At 38.8% G+C, this 23,959-nt stretch overlaps 1 protein-coding gene across 3 annotated transcripts in view; it reads right to left on the bottom strand.

The window, feature by feature from the left end:
* Window positions 1–7,747: 7,747 nt before the first annotated feature.
* Window positions 7,748–23,959, bottom strand: part of fancm (FA complementation group M) — a 66,835-nt gene continuing 50,623 nt past the window's right edge. Inside the window, exons 15-22 of one of the 3 annotated variants that reach the window (XM_037542092.1) lie at window positions 23,798–23,883; window positions 22,786–22,893; window positions 22,462–22,621; window positions 16,137–16,243; window positions 13,873–14,418; window positions 13,014–13,359; window positions 12,638–12,820; window positions 7,748–8,122 (exon numbers count right to left, since the gene is read on the bottom strand). In XM_037542092.1, coding sequence (XP_037397989.1) covers window positions 8,088–8,122; window positions 12,638–12,820; window positions 13,014–13,359; window positions 13,873–14,418; window positions 16,137–16,243; window positions 22,462–22,621; window positions 22,786–22,893; window positions 23,798–23,883 — 1,571 coding nt within the window. In that variant the 3' untranslated portion in view covers window positions 7,748–8,087. Of the gene's footprint in view, window positions 8,123–12,528; window positions 12,821–13,013; window positions 13,360–13,872; window positions 14,419–16,136; window positions 16,244–22,461; window positions 22,622–22,785; window positions 22,894–23,797; window positions 23,884–23,959 lie in introns of all 3 variants that reach the window. The other 2 variants (XM_017713805.2, XM_017713804.2) reach the window with 2 other exon arrangements.

Below are 23,959 nucleotides of genomic sequence, written 5' to 3'. Positions count from 1 at the left end.
AAGTCTGCATTGTGGTTTATTATGTGGTATATTTTTACTCTACACAGGAAAATTTGCATGTACTGAGACACATGTGCAGGCAAGATGGTAAAATGGACTCAATGTTGTGGCTCCCAAGGTGAATTGATTTGTTGAAAAGACAAAATGACTCTTACTAACATTTGGTTGCCGACCCCTGCAATAGCTTTTAATGTAGTGAAGTGATGTTTTTAATGAAAATTTATTTTTGGCATTTGTGAATCGATTCAGGATCATCCACGTCCACATGCGATGCATATAAAATGTATCCCCCCCCCCACCCCTAGTTGCAAAAAAAAAGAAAAGCATCAGGAGAGTGTGACATCAGTCTTTTAATTCCTTCAGGCATAAGTTGTATGAGGCCTTTAAATATTGTAGAAGCAGTTGGTAGCATTCGCCAAAGGGCCTGGGATCTTTATTCATTTGATTTGGGTTGTCAGCTGGTAGTACAGAAATACTGATTTTATAGACACTGTATTTCCAATTGTGAAGAAAATGAATTGCTCCAATGATTTCATGCTAATTACTTGGAAAGAAATAAAAAAAATGTATTAAATAATTGCCTAAGTTGCTCTCTTGGTCACCTACAAAATCATATGGTTAGTGCCATCATCATGAGTTAACACCAAGGTAATAACAGTGCCTTGTTTTCAGATTTGACTGTTTTGCCTTTGCTAACCTTTAGTCACACTGTATAAGAGGGTGTATTCTTTGAAGGACAGCAACTGAAGGTAAAAATTCAAATCATGTAATACATTTGGTCATTGATATGATCAGCTAACCATGGAGCATTTGCTGGATGACTCAGCAAAAAAAGTAAACTAATGTCTTCTGAATGACTGCACAATTTTCATATGAAGAGAAATGTAAAACTATGGAACGGGAAACATGTGACACGTTCAGAAGGCCTGGTGTCTGGCACGTTGCATGGTGGCCCGATGCCTTACTGAGAGACACTACTTGTACCACTGTATGTATAGCTCAATAAATATTGGCCGTATCAGTGTATATACTGTCAATGATGTGTCCAAAGAGTCCGTCATGCCTTAGTTAAGTCAACTAGGGGAAAATGCAGTTGGATTTTTGAACAGGAATTTCTGCTACTGACAGCAGAAATGTCTTGTGGGGCAGTCGTGGGCAGGAGGTTAGGGATCCAGCCTCGTGACCGGAAGGTCGCCGGTTCAGCACATGACTGAGGTGTCCTTGAGCAAGACACCTAACCCCTAACTGCTCCCCGGGCGCTGCAGATTGGGCTGCCCACCGCTCCGGGCAAGTGTGTTCACTGCCCCCTAGTGTGTGTGCTCATTAGTGTGTATGTGGTGTTTCACTTCACGGATGGGTTAAATGCAGAGGTGAAATTTCCCCATTGTGGGACTAATAAGGTTCACTTAATCTTAATCTTAATCAATGCCAACAAAGCACTGGGTAAAGTACAAAATGTCATTGGCTCAGTCAAATCCCTACATGACCCATCTGAAAATGTATGGAGAAGGTGCCCCTTTGACATTTTTATGAACTACAACAGTTCAGTGAGACAAATGAGAAAACACTGATAAATTGGATCGCAAGACTGAAAATTATTTTATGGGACGATGTTGCCTTAAAGGGGAAGTGCTCTGAAGTTCAGTGGTAGTCCTGAACTTCAACTGTCAGTCTAGTGAACATTGAAGAGTAAACTGTTTTTGATCAGTCATTTAGTTTCCATTTCAGAACATTTGAATTAAAGTTGAATGTAATTTGTCTCTATGCAGTACCAAAATAGCCTGGTTAGTTTTAGTACTTCCTGAACAGGTTGTTATGAAGCGTTGGTTGTTACTTGAACACAAATACATTTTCATCTGTGTTAAAAGAAGCAACAACAGATTTACAGGCTGACATTGTGTTCCTACAGGAGACACAAGTGTCCAGAACATCTGCACACACACTCTCCTCTTCATAGTTTCCTCATATGTACTCAGCCTGTTATAACTCTAAACAAAGAGGTGTAGCTATATTGATTAACAAAAGGATAAACTTCTCTATTAGAAACACAATATCAGACCCCGAAGGCAGATTTATAATACTTAATCTATCTATTCAGAATATAGATTTATGTATTGCTAGTATATATGGACCAAATGTTGATGATCCCTCCTTCTTTCATACCTTTTTCACCTCACTTGCTGATCACTCTGACACCACACTTGTAATAGGAGGGGACTTCAACTTGGTACTTAATGCAGAGATTGACAGGCTCAGTACAGCAGTGAGTCAAAGGAACTGGCAGTCTGCAGACATTCTTAAACAGTACATGAAGGATTTTGGTCTTTGCGATGCTTGGCGCTCACATCACCCCACTCTGAGAGATTATAGTTTTTTCTCACAACTACATCACTCTCACTCCCGCTTGGATTACTTTTTAGTCAGTAGCTCCATGATGACGGAAATCACAGACACTCAGATACATCCTATCATCTTTCATTAATTATTTTAAACGAGAGTGGGCTATATACTTAGAACAAAATAATCTGCCGGAAATATCGCTATGTGTTCTTTGGGAAGCAGGAAAGGCAGTAATGCGGGGTAAAATAATATCTTAATGCGCACATGAGAAAAATAAAGAAAAAACACTTATATTAGAATTGGAACAGAAAATTAAATCTTTAGAAAATGCCTATGCTGCATCACCACAAGAAAATATAATTAACAGCCTGAGGAAACTTAAATTGGAATAAAATGAAATACTTGATAAGAAGACACAATTTATGTTGCAGAGGTTGCGTCTAGAAAACTTTGAACATGGAAATAAATCTGGAAAATTCCTGGCCAATCAGTTAGAACTGAATAAAGAAAAAACAGCTATTCACTCTATTAAAGACTCGGTCGGTAATATTACTCATGACCCACAACAAATAAATAACTCCTTTAAAGACTTTTATGAAGCCTTATACTCATCACAGATTAATCCATCTGATGCTGAAATTGAAGAATTTCTTAATGATATAAATCTACCTAAATTAAATGAGGATCAGGTTACGACTCTTGATTCACCATTTTCATCATCTGAATTCTATAAAGCAATACAGCACCTTCCAAATAATAAAGCCCCAGGCCCAGACGGTTTCCCAGCAGAATTCTATAAAGAATTTTGGCCTGTGTTAGAACCTACTTTTTTCACGATGGTGACTCAAATCAAGAATAACCACACAATCTCTCCAAACATGAACTCTGCCAACATTAGCCTGCTTCTTAAACCAGGCAAAGACCCAACACTTCCATCTAGCTATCGCCCAATCTCTCTTATTAATGTAGACCTTAAAATTATTTGCAAAGTTCTCGCAAGAAGATTAGAAAAAATCACTCCATATATTATACATTCAGACCAAACAGGTTTTATCAAGGGCCGGCACTCGGCCAATAACACACGCCGACTAATAAATATAATAGATTACTGTTCCATTAACAAATTAGAAAAAATAGTAGTCTCTTTAGATGCAGAGAAAGCATTCGACAGGGTAAATTGGAAATTTTTGTTAGCAGTTCTACATAAATTTGGATTTGGCCCATCCTTTATAAACTGGATCGAAACATTATACAGCTCTCCAAATGCACAGGTTAGGACAAATGATCTTATTTCACAAAGCTTCAGTCTGCAGAGGGGAACTAGACAAGGTTGCCCACTCTCTCCCTCAATGTTTATCATCTTCATTGAGCCACTAGCAGCAAAAATCCGACAGAATGTAAACATCAAAGGAATCCAAACAGAAAATACAGACCGTAAAATAAGCCTTTATGCTGATGATGTATTACTTTTCCTCGGGAACTCACAAACCGCTAAAGACAATCACACTTATAGATAAGTTCTCATCTGTATCAGATTACTCCATTAATTGGAGTAAATCAACAGTTTTGCCTCTGAATTGTAAATTTCAGAACATCATCACTACATCACTACAGTCGGGCAACATTAGCTATCTAGGTATAAATTTTTCTCCCAGGCTGTTAGATCTGGTACGACTGAACCATATTCCTCTACTAAAAACAATAGAGGACGATCTCACACGTTGGAACTCTCTACCTATATCTCTCATGGGGAGAGTTGCCACAATAAAAATTATGATTCTGCCTAAAGTAAATTATCTGTTCTTAATGATCCCTAATAAACCTTCTATTGCTTGGTTTAAATCGCTAGACTCAAACATTTCTAAATTTTTATGGAAAAGTAAAACATCGAGAATAAGTTTGAAGACTTTACAAAAGCTAAAATGCAGCAGTGGTCTACAACTACCAAATTTTTATCACTATTTTTTAGCCAATAGACTATAGTATGTTTCAAGGTGGATGAAATCAAACCGTTCAGACAGCCCATGGCTGGATATGGAACAAACACTCTGTGGGAATTTGAAAATATCTGACTTACCTTTCATTAGCTCCAGCATTAAACATTACAATTGCTTTAAAAGCCTTACAATAAGCACCACCCTGACAGCCTGGTGGGAATTTTTAAAGATGGCTATGTCTTCACTAATCCCTTGTAAATTGACACCCATTTGGAACAATCCTGATATATGTCGGAAAAAGACAGTACTGAATTTTTCAGAATGGCAAGAAAAAGGAATAAATAATTTAGAACATGTTATTCATGATGGGACCTTTATTTCATTTGAAGATCTTATTTTAAAATATGAAATTAGCAGTAGCAAATTTCTTGAATTTCTTGAATCACCAATTGAGGTCCATCATACAGGCAAGATTTTATTTAAATAACCTAAATCTAGAAATCCCTGTGTGGATAACAGACTTTCTAAATCTCTATACCCCTAAACTGTTATCAAAAATATACAAGTTATTATTAAAAATTAATGATTCAATATCCCTTCCAATTACAAAATTTGGGTGCCTGATGGCTCTTGGACTGGAGACAGGGGCTGCTGCTCTGCGGTTTCTGTGTGCGGGCCCTGGTTGTTGATGGTGGGGGGCCTGGATGTGTGCGCTCATGGTCTTGGGGTGGGGATCTGGGGGCCCGTGGCCGGGTGTAGGAAACCGGGGTGCCTAGTGAGCTAGCGCCAGCTGGCTCTCTTCCTCCGAGGGGTAGTCCTCTGCCTCTTGGTTTTTCTTATTCTGACCCTTCCCCTCCTCCCACTCAGTCAAACATCACACTACACATGGGGGTTCTGGGGAAGGGGGGCTCATGCTGCAGTGAGTAGGGCCACCTACCTGGCTCTGCTCGCTGTGCTGCGTGATGTCCCACTCCTCCTCTGTCTTCCCCCCCCCCCCCCCCCCCCCCCCACTTTTTTTTTTTTTCCCTCCCAATGACACATTTCATGACACATTACAGTACACACAGGGCTTTGGGGGGCAAGTGTGACACTCAGTGGATGGTGGGTGGCGCTGCTGAGGTGACCTCACCTATCTGCTCACTGCTACCTGCCCATCAATTTTATTTACACATTAGACATTGAGGGCCTTGGGGGGGCAGTGTGGCTGTGTGCTGTTATTCAGTACTACATTGCCTCTGTCCCTCCAATTTTAATTGCACTGTAGCTCACACACATTCTTTTCATTTCACATGGCCGGTCGTTCGGGGCCGGGGTGGCTGCCTCCCTGGGTTGCCGCTGGCTCTCTGGTCTCTTGCCCTTTGTCTGTGGGCGCTCCGTCTGGGGCCTCCATTCTTCGTCCTCTGGGGTGTGCGCGCGGTGGCCGTCGGAGCGTGTGGCCTCAGGTCTCCTGAGTTCCTAATGGGCTGTGGATGGTCCGGGTCCCCCAGGTCCTTCCCTATCTGTCTCTGGACCACGGGGGCATGGTTGCGGCTTCTTGCCCTCATTATTGAGTACATTCCATGACACATGACACGTGGACGCGTATACACACATATACACATTGCTGCAAACAGTAGAATTGTGTGTGTGTCGGTGTATATGTGTATATGCATATGTATAGATATGTGAACATGTGTATGTATGTAGCCGCAAATAGTAGAATTGTGTCTGGGTGTATACATGTATATGCATATGTATAGATATGTGAATGTGTGTATGTATGTATATCTATATATTTTTTTGTTTGTTTATTTAGTTGTCTTTATTTACTTATTTTATTTATTTTTTTCTTTCTTTTTTGTTTCTTTTATTTTTATTATTTTTTTTAATTATTATTATTATGATTATTATTATGATTTTTTTTCCCTCCCTTCTTCTCTTTCTTTCCTGTCCTCTTTTTTCTCTCCTTTATTGCCTGTCAGGCCTGGCCAAACAAATAAAATACAAACATTAACAAGAATAGGCTTTAGTAATCTATAGAGCTGTTCTTGTGAAAACATATGTTCAAATATGTTTGGTACATCAGTGCATTCGGATTACCATTCCGATTGCAAAAATTCCCAGACATGACAGGTTTAAAAAAAAAAAAAAAAAGAAGAAGCAACAACACTAAGTAAACTGAGAAATGGCTTAAATATAAAAAAACGTTTCTCCACTGTAGAACCTGATTAAAAGCTTTGTAGGTTCTCCTGCTTTTGGTACTTCGTAATCTCAAAGCCGTGTACACTGTGGTCAGTAAGAAACAGTAGCTTTGCTATCCTCTGGTGGTTAAACTAAACTTCAGTCATTGGTGTTAATGGCTTTGGGACATTTCTGTTTAACACAGAGCGAGACAGCTTCATTCATTTTTTTCCCACAGAGAAAACCAACTTTGACCTGAAGCTCCTTATATGAGCATGACACCAAGTGCAGATGTGTTCAGTGATCCAGTCTGTTTCCTTTCACAGTGGGACAAACCTGAGTTGACCAGAATGACTTTGGTGCTCTGAATGTCTACAGTGCAGACTTCTATATCTTATTAGAAGAAGCTGGATTTATATTTCTTGACTTTAGCAACACAGTCTACTTTCAGAAGTTAGCCCAGTATACAAAACGAACAGAAACGTTCATTAATCTTCCTGTGTTTATTCACATTTCTTTAAATGATATGAAATGAGGAAATTGACAAGCCTATGGCAATATTCAATAAGGATATCTCTGCTCTCGGAACAAAACCTCATCTCTCGAAAATGATAACTTTACAGTTATATAAAAAAAACAAAATATATAATATAATATTTTATATATATATATATATATATATATATATATATATATATATATATATATATGAAAGGATTATATTATATCCAGTCTGTTTCCACTGTGAAAGGAAACAGACTGAATACTATATATATATATATATATAAAATATTATATATACATATATATATATATAATATACATTATAATATATTATATAATATATAATATATATAGTATATTTCCACAAATTTCCATAAACTATATATATATATATATATATATATATATATATATATATATATATATATATGAAAGGATTATATTATATCCAGTCTGTTTCCACTGTGAAAGGAAACAGACTGAATACTATATATATATATATATATATATATATATATATATATATATATATATATATAAAATATTATATATATATATATATATATATATATATATATATATATATATAAAATATTATATATACATATATATATATATAATATACATTATAATATATTATATAATATATAATATATATAGTATATTTCCACAAATTTCCATAAACTATATATATATATATATATATATATATATATATATATATATATATATATATATAGTTTATGGAAATTTGTTACATCAAAAGCTCAGTCAAAAGAGGTAGAGATTTTTAAAATAAAACATGGTTAGAAAATCTGTTTTTATTGCTCAGCTACCTGCACATATTCTCGTAAACCACAATTGTTTAATTACCGATCTAACAAGCTGTTCTTAGTAAGCTCACATTTACACAGTACCTCCTAAAACTAAGATATTAAAGCAGCTCACTGTAGGACAAACATTTCCTGTGCCCACAATAGTTTTAAAAAATAGGGCAATGAGAAACTAATATGTAGTTTACATCATGTAGCTTCTTGAACCATCAGATGCTCAGAGGCTGCTCTTTGAAGTGATGTCTTAGTTAGATTAGTGTGGTGTCACATGAGTAGTGCAGACAGCGGTAAATCTCCTCAGCTCTAGAGCGGCTTATGAACACACCTGCCTGCAGTGCATCCAATGAACTGAAAAAGAAGAGAAATATGATTTTGTATTTAATCTCCTACAACAAACAGTCTGAAAATAGTGTAAAAAAATACAATTTGGTTTAAAAAAAAAAGATCAAAAGGCAAATCTAATGCAAAAACACAAATTTATAACAAGGTATAATGCTAAGTGGTTATGCAGTAACAAATCATGCTACCAACACAACTCTCTGGAGAAGGATGGCACTCCAGTAGGGCTGGGTGATACAGTGGATATAAAAAGTCTACACACCCCTGTTCAAATGCCAGGTTTTTGTGATGTAAAAAAATGACAGCAAGACAAATCACTTCACAACTTTTTCCACCTTTAATGTGACCTATAACCTGTACAATGCAATTGAAAAACAAACAGAAATCTTTCAGGGAGGTGAAATAAAAATAAACTGAGATAATGTGGTTGCATAAGTGTGCACACCCTTTTATAACTGGGGGTGTGGCTGTGTTCAGATTTAACCAATTACATTCAAACTCATGTTAAATTGGAGTCAGTACACACCTGTCACCAATTAAAGTGCCTCTGATCAATCCCAAATAAAGTTCAGCTGTTCTAGTAGGCTTGTCCTGACATTTTTGTAGCCACATCTTCCAGCACAAGCTATGGTCCGCAAAGAGCTGCCAGAGCATCTCAATATTCAAAGATATCAGTCAGGTGAAGGCTACAAAAGAATTTCCAAGTCATTAAATATACCATGGAACACAGTGAAGACTGTCATCATCAAGTGGAGAAAACATGACACAACAGTGACATTACCTAGAACAGGACGTCGGTCCAAAATTGATGACAAGAAAAAAACTGGTCAGGGAGGCTGCCAAGAGGCCGAAAGCAACACTGAAGGAGCTGCAAGAATTTCTGGCAAGTACTGGCTGTGCAGTACATGTGACAACAGTCTCCCGTCTTCTTCATATGTCTGGGCTATGGGGTAGGGTGGCAAGAGGCTCTCAAAGAAAAAACATCCATCCAAGCCCGGCTTAATTTTGCAAAAAGACATCTGAAATCTCCCAAATGCATGTGGGAAAATGTGTTATGGTCTGATGAAATCAAGGTTGATCTTTTTGGACATAATTCCAAAAGGTGTATTTGGCGCAAAAACAACACTGCTCATCACCAAAAGAACACCATACCTACAGTGAAGCATGGTGGTGGCAGCATCATGCTTTGGGGCTGTTTTTCTTCAGCTGGAACTGGGGCCTTAGTCAGGGTGGACGGAATTATGAACAGTTCCAAACACCAGTCGGTGTTGGCACAATACCTTCGGCCTTCTGTTAGAAAGCTGAAGATGAAGAGGAAATTCATCTTTCAGCATGACAATGACCCAAAGCATACATCTAAAATCAACAAAAGAATGGCTTCACCGGACCTCAATCCAGACCTGAATCCCATCAAACATCTGTGATCTGAAGAGGGCTGTGCACAGCAGATGCCCTCGCAATCTGTCAGATTTGGAGCGGTTTTGCAAAGAAGAGTGGGCAAATATTGCCACATCAAGATGTGCCATACTGATAGGCTCCTACCCAAAAAGACTGAGAGTTGTAATAAAAGCCAAAAGGTGCTGCAACAAAGTATTAGTTTAAGGGTGTGCATATTTATGCAACCAGGTTATTTTAAGTTTTTTATTTCATATTTTTCCAACGTAAAGGTTTCTGTTTGTTTTTCAATTGCATTGTACAGGCTATAGGTCTCACTAAAGGTGGAAAAAGTTGTGAAATGATTTGTCTTGCTTTCATTTTTTTATATCACAAAAACCTGGCATTTGAACAGGGGTGTGTAGACTTTTTATATCCAATGTATAGCCAAAAATGTTATTACGATAAAAAAAAAACAACAACAACAAAACAGTTGATATCATTACATCAGAAATATCAAATCATTATTTCTTGCAAGTTTGAAGGTGGATTTTTGCTCCTGAGTGGTCAGTCGCTGTTTTAATCTATTCTATCAGAACATAGCAAGCACTTGCCAAACAGTGGAACATTTCACAAATCTGTCATGGGACAGTTGGAAAAAGTTTCTGGTTTCTGATTTTAAGCTGTCTGGTGAAGAGCGCTAAACTATGTTCAACTGTTTAGTATCTAAACAACTTCAGCTTACCGTACAGCAAACTGGCTCAGTAGGTCAGTGATGGATCACACCCGCCTTACTGCCATCACTCCTACCACATGCACATCAGAGTGCATCACATTATTCAAACACAAGCTAGCAGACATCTGGATTTCTCTATTCTATCATAGCAGTTTGAAAGTTTGAGGGGTGAACTGCAATATATCTAATGCTCGCTGTGTAAAAGCATTAACTGCAGTGGGAACTGCACTAGAAAAACTAGAATCCTCTTTTTAGGTATGTTTAAATTGAAATCGGTGCTTTTTTTGTCGTGTTTGATCTACAGTAACAATTCAGTGCGCGAGTGACTAAATGCTGCTTCAAGTTGGCTAGTTTTTAAAAACAGCTAGCCTGGAAAGCTATTGTTCTCTCACTCTTGAAAGCCCCACACACAGAATCCTCAGTTTACTTTCGTTTGAATAAGTGCAGTAACTAGCATCAACCCACTTCTTTCTTTCACATTTGTTGGGAATGTACTAATACTAAAATATGACTGTTTGAGAGCTGTCTTACAGCACTGTAGATGTGTGGAACAGAACTAATTTAATCCTGCTAAAGCTTGTTAGGATGTTAGGAAAGAATCGAGTTTGCTGTAGGACAGTACAGTTACGCCACTTATCACTCACACTTGGTCAGAGGAGAACAGATTGCTGATTGTTCCACTCAAAAAGGGAATATATAACTCCTTGTTTCAGACATTGCTAAAGTATATTTTAGCAAATATACACTCCCCCCATATCACATTGAAAAATTGGGAAGTGTTCCCTCCTGTGGTGAGCGCAGAGTAGTGTCTCTTTCCTTGCAGTAGAAAGTAGTATGAGAACGGTCTATTATGTCGAACATTTATCAAACATTTATATTTCTACCGAGGAAAGGTATGTCGCAATAATTATCGTTATTGTTATATTGCCCAGCCCTACTCCAAACAGACTATAATTAGACTAGAACTGACACATTAAAATGAACACTCAGAAAGCACAAGGCACAGAGTTTGGCTTATTCAGACAGTAATATAAATGATGTTGTATTTAAAGCTGCACTATGTAAAATTTGGGGATTAGGAGAGTTGTCTGGTGGAAATGTGTAATGGCTTGCAACGTGCAAAAGAACAAATTGAGGTGTCGGATGTGCTTTGGACTCTCCTGAGCAAATGAATTTGATTGTGATCATACTGAGAGAACTCTGTCTGAAATTGATGAAGGATGTGTCTTCTGAGGATGTCAGTGAATAATGTACTATTGTCATCTTGTCTTCATCAGTATTGTTGATTTTGCATTTGTCAAAAGCATCTAGACATCAAGCCGGGCCTACTTTTGTACCTGCGCATGTGACGTTAATACATAAAGTATTCACTCATCTGCCTTCACATGCATATGAACTTGAGTGACATCCCATTCTTAATCCATAGGGTTTCATATGATATCGGCCAACCCTTTGCAGCTATAACAGCTTCAGCTCTTCTAGGAAGGCTTTCCACAAAGTTTAGTGTGTTAGTGTTAAGGAGTGTGTTTATGGGAATTTTTGACCATTCTTCCAGAAGTGCATTTGTGAGGTCAAACACTGATGTTGGACAAGAGGGCCTGACTTGCAGTCTCTGCTCCAATTCATCCAAAAGGTGTTCTTTTGCGTTGAGGTCAGGACTCTGTGCAGGCCAGTCAAGTTCTTCCACACCAAATCGCTCATCCATGTCTTTACGGACCTTGCTTTGCGCACTGGTGCGCAGTGATGTTGGAACAGGAAGGGGCCATTACCAACCTGTTCCCACAAAGTTGGGAGCATGAAATTGTCCAAAATCTCTTGGTCTGCTGAAGCATTAAGAGTTCCTTTTACTGGAACTAAGGGGCTGAGCCCAACTCTTGAAAAACCACCCCACACCACCCCCCCCTCCACCAAACTTTACACTTGGCACAATGCAGTCTGACAAGTACTGTTCTCCTGGCAACTGCCAAACTCAGACTCATTCATCAGATTGCCAGATGGAGAATCGTGATTCATCACTCCAGAGAACACGTCTCCAGTGCTCTAGAGTTCAGTGGCGGCGTGCTTTACACCACTGCATTCGACACTTTGCATTGCACTTGGTGCTTTAAGGCTTGGATGCAGCTGCTTGGCCAAATAAACCCATCCAGACATCTGACTTTTAAAGTGCTCTTTCAGGCTTGAGATTTGCAGGTGTCTGGATCTATTTTTTTCTGACATAGTAATGCTACTTCTTTCAATTTTAATAAAGAAATTAATAAAATCTTACATAGTGCTGCTTTAAAATAGGTGTAGAAATACTGTATACCTGCTGACCAGATGATTGACAGAATTGAAGCGATGACACATGCACAGGGCACTAATGTAGGTGACACAGGGCAATGTGAGGTAAAACTGTAATGCCTGGAGTTGAGGACCTTTGACCTCCAAGGGCACACAGATGGCCTGCCCTTTTCTCAGTTCCACATGGGCCAATTCTGCCAAGAGTGCAGCAGTGTCCTCTGGACCCTGGCTGACCAACAGTCGTATTCCTGCTCTCACCAGTGCAGCTACAGTGCTGTCATAGTAACGGCTGCGCTGGAAGGATTGCAGTGGCTCTCCTGCACATAAACATAAAGAATCAAAGACCTAAATAAATGTAACAAATGAATGGTGTTTAATATACAATTCTTTTCGAAATTAATCATATAAGCAGGGTTTATGAAGCAATTCTTCATTAATCAAAGAGGATTTTTCCAAACATCTCTCAAAACCGTTATTCCTTATCTTTAACTGCAATAAAAGATAGCTTACCAGGTTTAGTGCGGTCTTTCTCCACAATGAAGCACACCCGGTCAAACAAAGCCTGAAGGCTCTGTATCCTGTCCTGTAGCCTTTTTCGATTTTGAGGGTTGGCCATGTCAGACTCACTCTGCCACTCCACTGCCATGCGGTTGCTCACAATGAAATCACAGTTGACTAAAGAGCAGACCTGCACTGCTGCCCCATGCTTAAGGCGGAGGGAGGACACAATCTCTGCACCACTGCTGATACAATGGCTGTCGACTAGTATGCTTACACAAGGAGAAGCAGGGGCTCGGATGATTGAGACACCAAAATCTACAGGACCACCGCCAGCAGAGAAAGAAGCCCCAGTTGCCTGAAACCATGAATTAAAACACCAAGGGATGTTTGGGTACAAAGTAAATACAGCAGCGTAAGCAAGAAACAAACAGTTTTTGCATATACAGGTAGTCGAGTACCACTATGTCCGTGTGTAAAACTGTGTGGTTAGGACAAGCCGCATCAACCTTGTGACTAGTGAGGTTAATGCTTACGCAAGCTTACAAGATTACAAGTACCTAGTTTAAATAAAAAAAGGAGAATTTTGATGATAGAGATATAATTTATAGGGCATACTTGTACAGTCACAACCTAATTTGAAAGAAAAAGTTTTAGGTTTAGACATGAGACTAATTGATACTTTGTTTCTTTTGCCAGCAAAAAATAAATATATGGAGGTGATCTGTTGGATTGACTAATGTAATAATGTTTTGGGGTTATTTCTTCATATTCCATGGTTCTTTCTCAGGGGACCCATTAAGGTATGGGACTCTAATTATACAGTTGTTATTATTATTTTTTTACACAACAGAAGTTACTGTAATCTTACCTGAGTTGTAACTAAAGAAGTGTTGAGAGACTCCTTAAAATCCAGCTTTTGAGACAGCAGTGTCTGGTTCCTGAACTTTTGTCTAGTCATCTCCTCTTGCTGCTTCATAATCTGCTTTGTGAACTTCTCTACATTTTGAGAATGTTCAAAACCAGGCAAAGAATGCAGCTGCATAGCTTTAAAAACTCTCTCATCTGGTCTCTCGGAAATACATGTCACTTCTGCATGTAGCCTCTTCCTCTTTTTTTCTTCTTCCTCTTCCTCACCGTCACTGGAATCCTCCATTTGGACAATCCTGGAGCGTTTGGTTTTCCAGGGTACCTTAGTCTGGAGCCGTGCCATCTCTCCTGTAGTCCTAGTCTGTCCGAGTCGAATTCTGTGCCGCGTGGCATACAGTCTCCTCCCATCTATGTAGGAGTCTTCAGGCATGATCTCTGCTGCAGCCTCCTCTTCTTCCTCATCAGCAGCAGCACTACCAACCTCTTCAAGTTCACTGTTACTGACCACAAAGCTGTCCTCTGCGTATGTCTCATCTTGCTCAGGGGCCTAAGTATATAGGTGAGAGTAATTTTGATTTGCTTATGTAAATCTGAGGTATTAAGAACCTCTAGCAAATACCCATATAACATCATGAGTCATTTTCTAAGATCAACATCAGGTGATATTCAATTGATTTTCATATTATTATAAGCTTTTATCATCATAAGAAGTTTTGTAGAAAGGTAAAACAGTAACGTTATCTTCAAAATCACATTTTTTGCAGTTGAGAACATGCTTTAAACAATGTGCCTAATTTTGTTGGGTGCTTCAAATTGTTTTGAGAAAAAAAGTTCAAATTACATAAAAAATAAAAATATACAAGTTTCACTTTTGGCAATGTGGGTCCTATCTGCTGTGTAATATTAAGAGAAGCAGAACATTCCTGTCTTTTCCAGGCTTTCAGGACATTGAATTTGTGCGTGTTAAAACATAAGCATGTGCCAGTCATTCATGCTGGCCAAAATTTTTAATACAGAAATCTTTAGCCAATGATGCATCAGATGGGAAATAGATAAAAGCAAGAAAGGTGATAAGTCCAAAAATAAAAATTGCCAATACATAATTAAATCACACACATTATATTTATTACGATTTTCAACTGTTTTGATACTTTAATAATCAATTAAAATATTTTATTTTACTCTATAGTTTATTGCAATCGATCATGCTTTTAATTCAGCAGATACCAGATAAGTACTATGATATTTGTCATTTTTATAGGATTTCCATGGTATAGCAGCAAAAGAATTTCAACTGAGAAATAAATGTGACTGTAATATAAACAAAAAGCCATTTAATATTTGGAATGATTGCTTCTAATTTGTTTTTTTTCTGACAGGAACAATTAACTATTACTATAGTTTATACTTTATTATTATCTCTCTCTCTCTCTCTCTCTCTCTCACACACACACACACACCTCTAAATCTATCTATATACTGTATCTCCATCCATCCATCTATCTATCTATAGCTGCAGTCAGAACAAAACTTCACATCTCCATTTTTCTTTCATTTTTCAGTTTTTGACATGATTTGAAAATGTCTATTGAAATTTACATTATGTATAAATTGTGACTTGGAAAAAAGTCTGGTTCCATTGACTTTAAAAAGTAAAGAATGTTTCTTCTCTCTCCACACATACATACACAAACTAATGTGCAAAAAAAAATACCTTGTTAAAGTCACAAGGAGACAACTGTGTAACCTTTAAAATCCTTACCACCCCAAAGATATATATATATATATATATATATATATATATATATAGAACATTATGGTTTTTATGATCAGAAGCTTCCTAAAACTTAAAATAGGCCTGGACGGCAAGGATCAACTCCTGAATTGCATTTTTTTGCATAATTATATTAATAATTTGTATATATTTTAGCCTAAATGTTGCTTGTGTGTTACTTTGCCCTTTGAATCAGAAGCTGACACATTCAGACAAATTGGCTGGATGCAGGATCATTTCTTTTTGCTTTTCTCTGTTTTATGTACTGCACATCATTTATTTTTTTATCAGAGTTTCTGATACAGTATCTATCACACACATCAGTTAGTTGCTATTTTGCTGTCCTAAAGTTACAGCGCTACTGCCAAACAAATTCCTTGTAACATCTTACTTGGCAAATAAAAAACTATTATAACTTGATTATTTCTTCTTTTGTTTATAAAATTTAATTAACATACAGTATTTTTCCAAGTCAAATTCATCATACTAACCTGTGAGAAGATGTCCATGCTGCATCTAGACTTATACACCATTCTAAATTTGTTTCCAATCGCAGGGCTCTTTACAGACTTCAGATAAAATCCATGCATCTCAGAATCTAAAAAAGGAGAAAGTTATGACTCAAAAGCATATTTATGTATTTCACAACTTTGTTCATCTCTGTCATTCCTAAACAGTATCTCAATTCCTGTATATAGTTTGGATTTTTAGTTAAAATGCTTAGGCCAAAATGCGTTGAATGTGATTCTTTTTTTTTTTTTTTTAACCTGTCATGTCTGGCCATTTTTGCAATCGGAAAGGTAATCCGAATGTACTGATGTACCAAACATATTTGTTTTCACAAGAAAAAGCTCTATAGGTTACTAAAGCCTATTCTTGTTAAAGTTTTTATTTTATTTGTTTGGCCAGGCCTGACAGGCAAATAAAAAAGAGGACAGGAAAGAAAGAGAAGAAGGGAGGAGAGAGAAAAAAAAAAAAAAAAAAAAAAAAAATAATAATAATAATAATAATAATAATAATAATGATAATTAAGTAAGTAAATAAATAAATAGAAAAAAATAATAATGAAAAAATAAATAAATAAAAAAAGAGAAAAAACAAATAAAATAAGTAAATAAACAGACAACTAAATAAAAATAAATAAGTAAGTAAATAAAAAATAAATAAATAAATAAATAAAAAATATAGAAAAAAGGGAGGGGAAAAAAAACAATTATACAGATATACATACATATACATATTCACATATACATATACATATATACACCCAGACATAATTCTACTATTTGCTGCTACATACATACACATGTTTACATATCTATACATATGCCTCTATACATATACACCCAACCACCACACACAATTCTACTGTTTGCAGCAATGTGTATATGCGTTCACGTGTCATGTGTCATGGAATGTGCTCAGCAATGAGGGCAAGAAGCCGCAACCATGCCCCCGTGGTCCAGAGACAGATAGGGAAGGACCCGGGGGACCCGGACCATCCACAGCCCATTAGGAACTCAGGAGACCTGAGGCCACATGCTCCGACGGCCACCGCGTGCACGCCCCAGAGGACGAAGAATGGAGGCCCCAGACAGAGCGCCCACAGACAAAGGGCAAGTGACCGGAGAGCCAGAGGCAATGAGCAGCCCACCCCCCCGGCAGGCCAACATCCTCAGCATGAGCCGAGCATGCGGCCCCCGAGGGCCCAGGCGCCCGAGACCGGCCGAACCCCGGCAGGACCCCCCCCCCATGCCAGAGAGGCCCAAACCACCCTCAGGACACAACCGCCAAGGGAGCAGGGCAGGGACCACGCCAAGATGTCCAGCCATGCACCCAGGGACCCACAGGACACCCATACCCCGGGGGGGGGGCGGAGTCGGCAAGCAGCGGGGAGCGGTGGGGAGGGGTAACTCCTGCCCACCACCATGTACCACAGATGTCCAGGCTCAGCAAGTCATAGACCCAGGCCCAGCTGTCCACACACACATGTTCACATGCACCCACACACACCCACACCCACACTCACACACACCAGTCACCCACTCATGCATACACACGGAACATACATGGACTCACAGTATCGGCGGGCGGACACCAGCACGGGTCAGCGGTAACCCAGGGAGGCAGCCACCCCGGCCCCGAATGACCGGCCGGTCCCCCCACCAGGCAGGGTGCACCAAACCGGGGTGTGAGAGGACCCGCCCACCCCCCCCACACACTCAATATGTGTGTGAAATGAAAAGAATGTGTGTGAGCTACAGTGCAATTAAAATTGGAGGGACAGAGGCAATGTAGTACTGAATAACAGCACACTGCCACACTGCCCCCCAAGGCCCTCGATGTCTAATGTGTAAATAAAATTGAGGGGCAGGTAGCAGTGAGCAGATAAGTGAGGTCACATCAGCAGCGCCACCCACCATCCACTGAGTGACACCTGCCCCCCAAAGCCCTGTGTGTACTGTACTGTGTCATGAAATGTGTCATTGTAAGGGGGGAAAAAAGGGGAGGAGTGGGACATCACGCATCACAGCGAGCAGAGCCAGGTAGGTGGCCCTACTCACTGTAGCATGGGCCCCCCTCCACCAGAACCCCCATGTGTAGTGTGATGTTTGACTGAGTGGGAGGAGGGGAAGGGTCAGGATAAGAAAGACCGAGAGGCAGAGAACTACCCCTCGGAGGAAGAGAGCCAGCTGGCGCTAGCTCACTAGGCACCCCGGTTTCCTACACCCGGCCGCGGCGCAGGGAAGGCCGGCCCTGGGCCTGAAGCGGCCACGACCCCAGGACACCACCGTGCTCCAGGCCGGCGCCCGCCCACACAGCTGACACAGCACAAAACATACACACCCACACGCACACAAAAGACAACAATTATCACACATACACATACTCACAATTACAATACACATACTCACAATTACAATACAAACACATACCAACACAAACACACTCACCCGCACAAACTTCACACACACCCATATACACGCAAACACAGTGGTCCTGGGTCCAGAACGAACCGGCCCTATGTGGTTGTCCCCCTACTTGAGTGCCCCACCCCTCCTCCCGGGAGGCATCCAGAATCCTGGAATGCCAGACAGACACCCCGGCACGCCCCAGACCCCCCACCACCCGGCGATGCGCCCAGGGGGGCACAGACCCCTCCAGCGCAGGGAGGAGCCCAAACGGGGGACGGGCGACCCCAGGCGCCAAGGCCCCAGACCCCGCACCCCGGCCCACACAGAGGAGGCCAGCCCCCCGGACGGGGCCAGCACCCACCCCCACGGGTCCCCAGGTCCCCACCCCAAGACCGTGAGCGCACACATCCAGGCCCCCCACCATCAACAACAGGGCCCGCACACAGAAACCGGAGAGCGGCAGCCCCCATCTCCAGTCCAAGAGCCATCAGACACCCAAATTTTGTAATTGGAAGGGATATTGAATCATTAATTTTTAATAATAACTTGTATATTTATATATACTACAGCCGGTTACCCCCATCACGTGATGGAGCTGATCAGTGGGGACCAGAGGGATTCAAATGTAGTCAATTGATTTTTAGTGGTAGCAGACATTCTTTCCAGACTAATGTGGTCTAGAAGTAGGTTTCTGTAGTGAGTGATACATAAATCATTTTTTGATTTCCACTTCATGAGGATAGTTTTCTTGGCGATGCATAAGGCAGTAAGAACTATATGTGATATATTCGTTTCTATGTTTAATTCACTTATATCACCTAAAATGCACAGTTTTGGTGAGACTTGGATATCACAATGGAACCATGTGGATAAGTCTTCACATATTGTCTGCCAAAATCTCTGAACAGGCATGCAAGACCATATAGCATGCATATAATTTTCAATATAATTACCTGTACAGTTAGTGCATATATTTGTTTCTCTGAGGCCCATTTGGAACATTCTGTGCCCTGTATAATGTATTCTATGGAGAGTTTTGTATTGTATAAGTTGTAAATTTGGATTTTTAGTCATTTTAAAAGTATTTAGACATATCTGTGTCCAGAAGTTTTCATCCGGGATGATGGAAAGATCTCTCTCCCATTTTGTAATTGGAAGGGATATTGAATCATTAATTTTTAATAATAATTTGTATATTTTTGATAACAGTTTAGGGGTATAGAGGTTTAGAAAGTCTGTTATCCACACAGGGATTTCTAGATTTAGATTACTTAGATTAAATCTTGCCTGTATGATGGACCTCAATTGGTGATATTCCAGAAATTTGCTACTGCTAATTTCATATTTTAAAATAAGATCTTCAAATGAAATAAAGGTCCCATCATGAATAACATGTTCTAAATTATTTATTCCTTTTTCTTGCCATTCTGAAAAATTCAGTACTGTCTTTTTCCGACATATATCGGGATTGTTCCAAATGGGTGTTAATTTACAAGGGATTAGTGAAGACTTAGCCATCTTTAAGAATTCCCACCAGGCTATCAGGGTGGTGCTTATTGTAAGGCTTTTAAAGCAATTGTAATGTTTAATGCTGGAGCTAATGAGAGGTAAGTCAGATATTTTCAATTTCCCACAGAGTGTTTGTTCCAGATCCAGCCATGGACTGTCTGAGAGGTTTGATTTCATCCACCTTGAAACATACTGTAGTCTATTGGCTAAAAAATAGTGATACAAATTTGGTAGTTCTAGACCACCACTGCATTTTAGCTTTTGTAAAGTCTTCAAGCTTATTCTAGATGTTTTACTTTTCCATAAAAATTTAGATATATTTGAGTCTAGCGACTTAAACCAAGCAATAGAAGGTTTATTAGGGATCATTAAGAACAGATAATTTACTTTAGGCAGAATCATCATTTTTATTGTGGCAACTCTCCCCATGAGAGATATAGGTAGAGAGTTCCAATGTGTGAGATCGTCCTCTATTTTTTTTAGTAGAGGAATATGGTTCAGTCGTACCAGATCTAACAGCCTGGGAGAAAAATTTATACCTAGATATCTAATGTTGCCCGACTGTAGTGATGTAGTTATGATGTTCTGAAATTTACAATTCAGAGGCAAAACTGTTGATTTACTCCAATTAATGGAGTAATCTGATACAGATGAGAACTTATCTATAAGTGTGATTGTCTTTAGCGGTTTGTGAGTTCCCGAGGAAAAGTAATACATCATCAGCATAAAGGCTTATTTTACGGTCTGTATTTTCTGTTTGGATTCCTTTGATGTTTACATTCTGTCGGATTTTTGCTGCTAGTGGCTCAATGAAGATGATAAACATTGAGGGAGAGAGTGGGCAACCTTGTCTAGTTCCCCTCTGCAGACTGAAGCTTTGTGAAATAAGATCATTTGTCCTAACCTGTGCATTTGGAGAGCTGTATAATGTTTCGATCCAGTTTATAAAGGATGGGCCAAATCCAAATTTATGTAGAACTGCTAACAAAAATTTCCAATTTACCCTGTCGAATGCTTTCTCTGCATCTAAAGAGACTACTATTTTTTCTAATTTGTTAATGGAACAGTAATCTATTATATTTATTAGTCGGCGTGTGTTATTGGCCGAGTGCCGGCCCTTGATAAAACCTGTTTGGTCCGAATGTATAATATATGGAGTGATTTTTTCTAATCTTCTTGCGAGAACTTTGCAAATAATTTTAAGGTCTATATTAATAAGAGAGATTGGGCGATAGCTAGATGGAAGTGTTGGGTCTTTGCCTGGTTTAAGAAGCAGGCTAATGTTGGCCGAGTTCATGTTTGGAGAGATTGTGTGGTTATTCTTGATTTGAGTCACCATCCTGAAAAAAGTAGGTTCTAACACAGGCCAAAATTCTTTATAGAATTCTGCTGGGAAACCGTCTGGGCCTGGGGCTTTATTATTTGGAAGGTGCTGTATTGCTTTATAGAATTCAGATGATGAAAATGGTGAATCAAGAGTTGTAATCTGATCCTCATTTAATTTAGGAAGATTTATGTCATTAAGAAATTCTTCAATTTCAGCATCAGATGGATTAATCTGTGATGAGTATAAGGCTTCATAAAAGTCTTTAAAGGAGTTATTTATTTGTTGTGGGTCATGAGTAATATTACCGACCGAGTCTTTAATAGAGTGAATAGCTGTTTTTTCTTTATTCAGTTTTAACTGATTGGCCAGGAATTTTCCAGATTTATTTCCATGTTCAAAGTTTTCCAGACGCAACCTCTGCAACATAAATTGTGTCTTCTTATCAAGTATTTCATTTAATTCCAATTTAAGTTTCCTCAGGCTGTTAATTATATTTTCTTGTGGTGATGCAGCATAGGCATTTTCTAAAGATTTAATTTTTTGTTCCAATTCTAATATAAGTGTTTTTTCTTTATTTTTCTTATGTGCGCAGTAAGAAATTATTTTACCCCGCATTACTGCCTTTCCTGCTTCCCATAGAACACATGGCGATATTTCCGGCAGATTATTTTGTTCTAAGTATATAGCCCACTCTCGTTTAAAATAATTAATGAAATCTTGTTCTTTAAGTAATGATGTATTAAATCTCCAGTTCCTAGTTGGTGTTGTAACTCGTTTCTGTGTCAGAGACATAGATACAGGTGCGTGATCACTAATAGTGATAGGATGTATCTGAGTGTCTGTGATTTCCGTGATTGTGATTCTTGACATAGAAGGTCTTGTTCGCATCTCAATTATAATTGCACCCAAAATTATTCAAGCCCCTCTCAGTCTGCAAGGATATACAAAATCAGGCTTTTATGAAGATCCAGACCATTTTAAACTACCTGTGTATCAACTGAATGATCTATTCAAATTGATAGCTGATAATGACACTACAATGGCTATTCTAGGTCTTTTCCTTACCATTAAGGCTTTGGGAGAATTGGGTGGTGTCTACTACAAAGCCTTGTAAAGACTGGTCCAGTTCTTCGCCATCGTACTCATCCGATGAGGCAGAGCCTCCTTCTTCAGAGAGCTCTGCCTCTTCATCCAGGAACTGCCTCCCCTCTCTGTGAATTGCCTTCTGGGAGAAGTAAGAGGTCAAATACAAAAAGACAAAAGATCAAAATGTGAATGCAAGATTAACATGTTTTTTTTTATTTAAATTATGACCATGGAATTAATAATGGAGTACTGTTCACATGCAGATAGTGTGTGCCACTGCATCTGTATGGTTGTTGTCTTTACCATAGATTTCCTCATAGCATGTGAGCGTTTACAAGGCCTGGATACCTTGTGCTGAGCAACGGAGGTCTGCTTAAAGTCGTAATCTGACTCTGCTTCACTCTCCTCTGTCTGGAAAGTAAAGCCAACTTTAATTAAATATGATAACACAAAGCAGTAAGTACTACAAGCAAGACTAGATTAATCTATGTAGAAAACTGAAGTAGCGTATTTAGCAGAGTGATGCACATCCATTTGTTAGTGCTTTATTAAACAAAAATAAGTTGTATGGTTACTCAAAGCAAAATGATTTTAGTCTGAAGTCAGTTACCAGTCTGAAATGGGTTTTCAACTCTGACTTTGAACCAATTTTTTATAGAATTATCCATATACATCACCACAACTAAAAGAACTGATTCATGCCAATGCTTTGGTGGGCTCTTTTCTTCACGATAATTTTTTATGGGCGTAAACAGAGTCTACAGAGTGGGCTCATATGATATCTCTGAGAAGACACATTGATTGGAAATAAAAGCAAACTAAACAATTACACTGAATTAATATTTGGTTTATGATCTTACTTTGATGCAGGCTATTTGGAATCAAGTGCTGTTAGTAAGCCAACAAAATTTAAATTCTGCTTAAAGAATATACTGCACTGAGAAAGAAACTGTTATCAGACTGGTGCATAGGCTGCTTATACATTAGCTATTTTACCCAAATATCATAAAACAATTTTGGCTTGCCTAATGTTTTCAAGACATGCATTGCATACATGTTCCAAATAAATACAAGTTCACATAACTCAAAAAAGCCAAATAATTCAGTTTATATTACTATGCAACAACAACAAAAAAAAAGTGACTAGCCACTAATACTATATACCTGATATGGCTTGTAAATTTTTTGACTCTCATTCATGTAAAACAGAATGGAATGAGATATAAACCTTTATGTTGACAAAGTTTCTTTATAATGGAACTGATCTAATTCATAGCTTATGCTTTAAACATATAGTGAGGACTGTGCTTCTCACCTCTGGAGAGGCCAGAGGATTGACCTTTCCTTGAAACCTTCGTTTCCTTATAACCACTTCGTCCTCACTATCGCTGCTTGGTGTTCCTTAAAGAAGAAGGAAAAAGAACTATACAAAAAATAAACACAAACTGCCGCACACAAATGACTACATGGAAATGTT

This window comes from Pygocentrus nattereri, chromosome 10 (assembly GCF_015220715.1).
Source record: "Pygocentrus nattereri isolate fPygNat1 chromosome 10, fPygNat1.pri, whole genome shotgun sequence".
NCBI classification, from domain to species: Eukaryota; Metazoa; Chordata; class Actinopteri; order Characiformes; family Serrasalmidae; genus Pygocentrus; species Pygocentrus nattereri.
The sequence above is the reverse complement of the archived record's forward strand: the minus strand, read 5'-3'. Positions and strand labels throughout refer to the sequence as shown.